Source organism: Otolemur garnettii, unplaced genomic scaffold (assembly GCF_000181295.1).
Source record: "Otolemur garnettii isolate 467f Iridium unplaced genomic scaffold, OtoGar3 scaffold00043, whole genome shotgun sequence".
Classification (NCBI taxonomy): Eukaryota; Metazoa; Chordata; class Mammalia; order Primates; family Galagidae; genus Otolemur; species Otolemur garnettii.
This window is the reverse complement of record NW_003852438.1, coordinates 10228800-10236480: the sequence shown is the minus strand read 5'-3', so window position 1 is coordinate 10236480 and position 7681 is coordinate 10228800. Positions and strand designations below refer to the sequence as shown.

Sequence of the window (7681 nt, the reverse complement as noted above, 5' to 3'; positions counted from 1 at the left end):
GTTTTTTAGAGACAGAGTTTTATTTTGTTGCCCTTGGCAGAGTGCCATAGCATCACAGCTCACAGCAACCTCCAGCTCTTGGACTTAGGCGATTCTCTTGCCTCACCATCCCAAGTAGCTGGGACTATAGGCACCTGCTATAATGCCCAGCTATTTTTTTGTTGCAGTTTGGCCGGGCTGGGTTTGAACCCGCCACCCTTGGTATATGGGCCTGGCGCCCTACTCATTGAGCCATAGGTGCCATGACAAAATATTTTTATCATATTTATTTGCTTTATTTTTTTTGGGGGGGGGGAACAGTCTCACTAGAAACTAGCTCACAGCAACCTCAAACTCCCAGATTCAAGTGATCCTCCTGCCTCAGCCTCCCAAGTAGTTGGTACCACAGGTGCCAGCCTAAACACCCAGATAATTTTTCTATTTTTTAGTAGAGATGGGGGTCTTAAACTCCTGAGCTCAAGTGATCCTCACACCTCAGCCTCCCAGAGTGCTAGAATTATAGGTATAAGCTACCACATCTGGCCATATTTAATTTTGTAAAATACTATGTTCATAGAGGCTTGACAGATTAAGAAACTATCCTCTTGTTGGGTTGTAGGAGGTTTGAAATGGACCGGGAACCTAAGAGTGCCAGATACTGTGCTGAATGTAACAGGCTGCATCCTGCTGAAGAAGGAGACTTTTGGGCAGAATCAAGCATGTTGGGCCTCAAGATCACATATTTTGCACTGATGGAAGGAAAGGTGTATGACATTACAGGTACTCTCCTGTCCTGTAGAAATACGGGCTTAGCTGGGTGTTGTGGTAGATGCCTGAGGTCCCAGCTACTTGGGAGGCTGAGACAAGAGACTCGCTTGAGCCCAAAAGTTGCTGTGAGCTATGACACCATAGCACTCTGAGGGCAACAAAGTGAGACTCTGTCTCAAATAAATAAATAGAAATATGGGCTTATACTTCCAATCTCATATGTGGTCTAAACTGATGTTTTGGCTAATTGTTTGTCTTTTGTTTGCAGAGTGGGCTGGATGTCAACGTGTAGGAATCTCCCCAGACACCCACAGAGTCCCTTATCACATCTCATTTGGTTCTCGGATCCCAGGCACCAGTGGGCGGCAGAGGTAGGTGGTACGTCTGTCAATAATCTATCCACTATTCTGGCTTGAAATCTGCTCTGGTTCAGGACAGCTAGGTGCCTTACTTCTGGGATGTTTGGGAAGTGATTCAGTATATCTTTAACTTAGGTTAACCTTATGATTGTAACATCACTTGACTTAGAATTCTTCTGTTTTCTCTCAGACCTACCCCAGATTCTCCTCCTGCTGACCTTCAGGATTTCTTGAGCCGCATCTTTCAAACACCCCCAGGCCAGATGTCCAATGGGAACTTCTTTGCAGCACCTCAGCCTGGCCCTGGGACCACTGCAGCCTCTAAGCCTAATAGCACAGTACCCAAGGGAGAAGCCAAACCGAAGCGGCGGAAGAAAGTGAGGAGGCCCTTCCAACGTTGACACCCCTTCTCTTCTTTCCTCAAATCAATGTCAGGGAGTCAAAAGGGCTGTGTACAGCACAGGATGGAGTCTGATTTGTTTATTTTTAAATATTTTAAAAAGGGAAAATTTTAAGCTTAAATCATTGCTCAGTACTTGTAGGAAGCACCTGAACCACTCTCCCCTAATACCTAGTAACTGAATCTCGTCTTCTGACAATACCAAAGAAATAGGGAGTGGGTACAGCAAAGAACCTAAGGCTTGGGCAATATATTTGTTTGAGGTGTGGGAACTCGGTATTTCCCTGGGATCTATATACCTTTGTCTCATTATTTGTTTTTAGAACAGATGACACTCTTCTCCCTGTTTTTAAACTATGAGTCTATCTTATTTGTTGACCCATTTCAGAAGGGAGTACCCTCCTTTACCCTGATGTATTTATTAGTTAAAAGACAGAAGAAAGCATGTAGCCCTAATTATAGGAGATACATAAGTTCAGAGAGTAGAAACTGAATTTTCCCTCTGACTTTCACCTTGATATAGATCACCCAATTTCAGGCTTATTGCAGCAAAGATAGCCAAAATTAGTAATTTTTAGAAAGGAGACTCATGCTTGCTGCCCTTGGGTGAGGGAGAAGGATAAGGGGGTTTCCAGAAGCCCCTTTAGGATCCAAGGGTTTGTATTTTTTTAAGTTTGTTCATATTTGTATGTATATATTTATTTAAAGCCAGGGGATTATCTTTCTATAAATATGTAACTGGCAACTTGTACCTTCCCTCTCTTCTTTGCCCATATAGCTGGAGCCCTTTTTCTCATTTGAGAATTCTTTTGAATCCTTTCCCTACTAAATATTATCTGAGAATGAAGGGCACCTCCTACTGGACCAAAGGAGAGGGAGCTAAAAAATTCTTAAAAGTTTTACACAGTAATTCAGTATTCCATCTTTCCTCTCCAGCCTTCTGAGGACATCTCCCAACCCTTCCTGCTTATCAAACTGCAGGCATAACTGAAAATTTTTCTTTATTATAAGGAAAATACACAGTACAACAGCTTGAAGGTGGGAGGGATGGAAGATAGGAAAAAATGTAGCCACCAAACAAGCTGCCCCAAACATGACTTCCTGCAAAAGAGGAGAATGATTTGGCCCTTACCTCATCTGCCTTTCATGATTGAAGGAAACTTGCCCCTAGCAGGACTGGGCCAGGAGCCCCATTTTCCAATCTTTTCCTGGAAGCTTGAAAAAGGTTGTATAGTTCTCAGGCTATCAAGATATAGAAGAAAGTATGGAGAAGAGAAGGATATTACAGCCCCTTGTTCCAGTGCTTTCCCCACACCTATAGAACTGTCCCCAGCCACATCCCTCAGTATTTGTTGATGCCAAAGACACGAACCCCATGGAATTGGGGCAACTTAGGCAGCAGTACACTGAGCAACGAGACTGTGTTGATGAGAAAGTGAGCAGCATCATACTTGGTGTAGAAGCTGGCCAGGAGGTAGCTGGGGAGAAAAGAAAATAGGATGAGTGGGGTTGGCCTTCCTTATCCAGATTCATGCCTTTCTTTCTTTCTTTCTTTTTTGAGACAGTCTCACTATGTCACCCTTGGTAGAGTGCTATAGCATCACAGCTCACAGCAACCTCAAACTCTTGGGCTAAAGTGATTCTCTTGCCTCAGCCTCCCAAATAGCTGGGACTATAGGCGCCCACCACAATGCCCGGCTACCTTTTTGATGCAGTTGTCGTTGTTTAGCTGGCCCAGGTTAGGTTTGAACCCACCAGCCTTGGTGCATATGGCCAGTGCCATATCCACTGTGCTACAGGCACCAAGTCAGATTCATGCCTTTTGAATAGGGTCCAGATAGGGTCTTGCTATGTTGCCTAGGCAAGAGTGCAGTGGCTATTCACAGCCATGATTAAAGTGCACTATAGCCTGAACTCCAGGGGTCAAGCAGTTCTCTTGTTTCATCCTCCTGAGTAACTCGAATTATAGTCACTCAGTAGAGTGGCTGGCTTTTTAAATTTTAAATGACCAGTTTTATTGCATGCAGCCCTGGGCTCTCTGAAAATATTCTGGCTATATCAACAATACTTACTTTAGGGTTCAGGAGATAATCATATAGCACCTTTAACTGGAGATTATCAGTCAGTTTGTGTTTTTTTGTTGTTAATGATATGACAAATGACAGCTGAAGCTGTTTCAGCCTGTATGACTGTTAAGAGTCCTCTTTGCTTCCATTCCCCACAGTGTTTCACTACTAAGGAGGCAGCAGGGATGCTTCATTACAGCACTGTTTTTTTTTTTTGTTTTTTTTTTTTTGTTGAGACAGGATCTTGGTCTGTCACTGGGGCTAGAAGACAATGGTGCCATCATAGCTCACTGAACCTCAAACTCCTGGGCTCAAGCCATCTTCCTGCATTAGCTTCCCGAATAGCTGGACTAAAGGTGTATGCCACTATACTCAGCTAATTTTTCTATTTTTTCGTAGAGATGGGGTCTTGCTCAGGCTGGACTTGAACTCCTCACCTCCCAAAGGGCTGGGATTACAGGCATACGCCCCTGAACCCAGCCCCACTGTGTTCTACTTTTACTGTTTTCTGTAGACTTAGTATGCCATAATATTTTCAAAGATTCTTACTTGGGTAGCCTCCTTTTATAAAGCTTCCCTCTGGGTCTTTCAACCTGGCTCTTGGAGCTCTTTCTAACCCAGCACAGACTCACAGCACAATAGGAGAGATGCTCAGGAACTTGCGGGAAGAGGTAAACTGGAGCCCATAGTCCATCTGCTCCCAGTGGGTCAGTAGCCGAGCCTTTCCTTGGTCAGGGGTCTCAAAAGGTGTCCCTTTCACCGTATGTAGAAAGATATACATTGCCTGGGAAGAGGGAAGGGGGGTGTGAAGGGCAGGATAATAGTTCTTCAGGCCAAGAATTATGCTAATATCCCAAAGGAAGACATAAATCCCCAAACAATTGGTGATTTTATTTTGTTTTTGGTTTGAGAAGAACTAGGGGGTGGGGTACAAGGTGTGGTTTAGTGCTCACCAAGTTATGGATGACGTTGGTCAGGGTCCAGACAACAGGAATGCTGAAGAAGGGGATGCTGAGTAGAACCACATGGAGTAGTCCTACCAAGATGATGTAGGCCAGCCAGATGCCCCGACTATTCATCACTCGAGTGTTGGGGTTTACTTCGCTGTGTGCCACCCCCACATTCATCCTACTATAATGGGTGATCAGGCAGGAGTTCAACTCAGTTTCTTCTCAATCCCTTTTTGATTTTTTTCTTCCAATACTCTCCTGAATAGTCAAAATCCCCGGAATTCTATTGGAATGAAAGAACTTCCCTATCGTGCAGAAATTAAAATCTCAAGATCTGGGGAAACCTTTAACAGGTGGAATAGAAGCGTCCTCACATTTTAGAGACATGATGATTTTTTGGCGGGGGGGGGGGCAGAGTTTCATGTCGCCCTCGGTAGAGTGCTGTAGTATCGCAGCTCACAGCAACCTCAAACTCTTGGGCTTAAGCAATTCTCTTGCCTCAGTCTCCCAAAGTAGCCGGGACTACAGGCGTCCGCCACCACGCCCGGCTATTTTTTAGAGGCAAGGTCTCGCTCTGGCTCAGGCGGGTCTCGAACTCCTGAACTCAAGCAATCCGCCCACCTCGGTCTCCCAAAGTGCTGGGATTACCGGCATGAGGCACCGCGCCCGGCCAGAGACGTGATAATTTTTAATCTTTACACTTCATCTGTAACGTGAATGTGTAAGCCTCGCCTTGGGGCATCCAATTCAAGTAGCAAAGGAGTATCTCACTTTGTTTTCTTGAATAAGTTACTAAGGAATCATGAAGAGGTCACACCCACGGTTCCGGAAGAGAGTCACGAAATCAATCAGGGAACCACCAACAAGAGATAAAAGTAAAGTTACCCTCAGTCCCCACCTTTTCCTCTGGGACCTATCTGGCCTGTCTCCTATGCGTTAGGTAAGCCGTCTACATTCCCGTTCCTTCTTTCAAGCAAGGGGCACTATCTCAACTTGCGCCCGGCTTCTGGACTGGGCTACGAGCGGACTTGAACTTAACACCTCGAGAGAGGGAGCCCTAGCCCTGACTCCAGCTCCGATCGTCTGGACTCTGATCTTTAAAACTGTGCTAGTTTCAAAGCTGATGAAGCTTGGTTAGGAAGTAGTTCTTGCTCGCCCCCTCTTGTGTCTAAAATTCTCTAAATCCTAGTATTGAACTTGCCTTATTTCCTCCCAGTTTCTCTCTTGTTCCTAGGTTCCTTTCAGGTTTCTCTTCAGCACTCCCCTCTCAGTACTTAACTCGCCTCCCACCATTTTTCCTCAGCAACCTCAGTGTCTCGGTAGCCCCTACCTGCCAAATTCAGAAGCCGGTCCGGCCAGGGGCGCGGCGCTCGTTTCCACACCTGTGGTCTCCAGGAAGTCGCCGCTCCATCTGCGCGCTTCTTATTGGTGGAGCAGAATTAGCGCTGCCACCACCCATTGGTTGGTGGTCCATAATGGAGACACATCACTGGCTGCTACTTCTGTCGTTCCGAACATGCAGATCCCGCCTTTCTCCCTGCCCCTCCTTCTGAGAGGGGCGGGGAAAGCTGCCGAGAGGAGGGAGAGCGACGCCAGCGATAAACCAATGGGAAGAGCTGATGGTATGGAGTGAGAGTAAGAGTGACGGCGATTGGTCGGCTGAGGTTCTCCACGTCTAGGCGGGAGCTCCTGGAGGTGGAGGCAGCGGGCGGGGGCCTAGCGGAGTGAGGAGTAACAAGATGGCGGCGGAGACGGTGGAGCTTCATAAGCTGAAGGTACCGTGAGGCAGGGAAGGGTTGAGTTGGACTTTTCTGGCGATTGAATCCTACAGGGTAGCTTGCGCCCTTTTCCCTTAAGAATTCTTCTTGCAGGCCCTTCCACTTCGTTTCCCGGCTTCCGCCGTAGTTCTTTTGTGCCTCCTCCCTCATTACGCCTTCCCTAATCGCCCATTTCTCCTCAACGGTTTTACCGCTATCTTTATCTGTTACTTCTGCCCCCCCTTCATCGTGTGTCGTTCGTCACCTTTCCCCACCGGCTTCTGTAAGTGCTTTTACCTGTGATCTTCCTCCTTTCTCGTCAGAGATGCATTACGTCAAAGATCCCTGCTCTTTGCCTCACGCCAGTCCCAGGGCCTATTTTCTCCCTGGGTTGATGCTTTCCCGTCTGTTGTCCAAAACTCAGATTTTCCTGTTAGCAGGTGATGGCACTTCTGTGTATTTCAATCTGAACAGGCCCCAGATACGATCAAATGCGTTCACTCCCTTTTTCTCGGTGGAGTTTATGTCCTTTAGCCGAATTTCGACCGTGAAGAGGACCCATAGACGCCTAGGGTTGAGGAGCTTTAAGAATTAGAAAAAAGTATAAATACTTAAGATTTCAAAGTTTTTGAAGGTCTTTCACCCGGTTTTCTGCTAGCCAGCTTTCCCTTCACGGCATCCCTACCACCAGAGGGAACTCACAACTGCAGTATTTTGGAAAATAATTCTAAAGTTAGGGTTATTTATCTTTGCCCCATTTCATACCGTGAAGGGACCCTGTATCTTTTGGTGTCTCCCTTGGGTGACACTCTGAATCACAGAAGCTATTTTTAATTGTCTTGGGAATCTTGGCAGCTTTCTCAATGGAAGAAGAGAGTATTATATTTTATGTTGAGTTAAAATGATACCTCGATTTTTTTTGTCTATTTGTGGTTACACAAGTAGTTTTCCCATTAGATGTTTTGGTCCTATCACTCTGGGAACCTTGGACAGACCAGGCTGATTTAGCTGAAACTGAAAACTGATCCTTTAAAACTTGTTGGGCTTAAAAAAAAAAAAAAAAGAACTTAAGGGGAGTAAGGGTATGGAGAGGGCCTTTAGTTAGGCATGTATTAGTTGACACTAATTAGTCTTTCTGTAAAACCTGTTATATTTCTTACTCTTGGATCCTAAATTGTGCTAGTGGGTTTTTGTGTTATTCTGGGTTACGGTTAACTTGTGGTACTGAAATGCATAGACTGTATCCGTGGTCTCCTATTTATTGTGATGAGTAAAAATAAATTGAACAATTGTTTTCATTTTATATCTATGTACTGTACTTATTTGTGTATGTATTATATACTCATGTATTGTGTATGTTATAAAACATACAGAAAAGGAATTTTTTTTTAATGTACTGTTT

At 45.2% G+C, this 7681-nt stretch overlaps 3 protein-coding genes across 4 annotated transcripts in view; 2 read left to right on the top strand and 1 right to left on the bottom strand.

Annotated features, from left to right (window-relative positions):
* DNAJC14 (DnaJ heat shock protein family (Hsp40) member C14) overlaps window positions 1–1800 on the top strand; it is an 8770-nt gene extending 6970 nt beyond the window's left edge. Inside the window, exons 5-7 of the mRNA XM_012805611.2 lie at window positions 599–759; window positions 1016–1118; window positions 1297–1800. Of these exons, the coding sequence (XP_012661065.1) occupies window positions 599–759; window positions 1016–1118; window positions 1297–1507 (475 nt within the window). The 3' untranslated portion in view covers window positions 1508–1800. The remainder of the gene's footprint in view (window positions 1–598; window positions 760–1015; window positions 1119–1296) is intronic.
* A 591-nt stretch (window positions 1801–2391) lies between these two features.
* Window positions 2392–5916, bottom strand: ORMDL2 (ORMDL sphingolipid biosynthesis regulator 2). Of its 2 annotated transcripts, none has more exons than XM_023513548.1 (4): window positions 5853–5916; window positions 4526–4780; window positions 4205–4356; window positions 2392–2984 (listed from the first exon to the last, which is right to left on the bottom strand). In XM_023513548.1, exons 2-4 carry the CDS (start codon window positions 4697–4699, stop codon window positions 2849–2851), a joined length of 462 nt encoding a protein of 153 aa, XP_023369316.1. In that variant the 5' UTR covers window positions 4700–4780; window positions 5853–5916; the 3' UTR covers window positions 2392–2848. The 2 variants fall into 2 exon arrangements, with proteins under 2 accessions (XP_023369316.1, XP_012661068.1); XM_012805614.2 differs by having other exon boundaries at window positions 4526–4703.
* A 296-nt stretch (window positions 5917–6212) lies between these two features.
* Window positions 6213–7681, top strand: part of SARNP (SAP domain containing ribonucleoprotein) — a 71599-nt gene continuing 70130 nt past the window's right edge. The window contains exon 1 of the mRNA XM_012805613.1: window positions 6213–6297. Within this exon, the coding sequence (XP_012661067.1) occupies window positions 6262–6297 (36 nt within the window). The 5' untranslated portion in view covers window positions 6213–6261. The remainder of the gene's footprint in view (window positions 6298–7681) is intronic.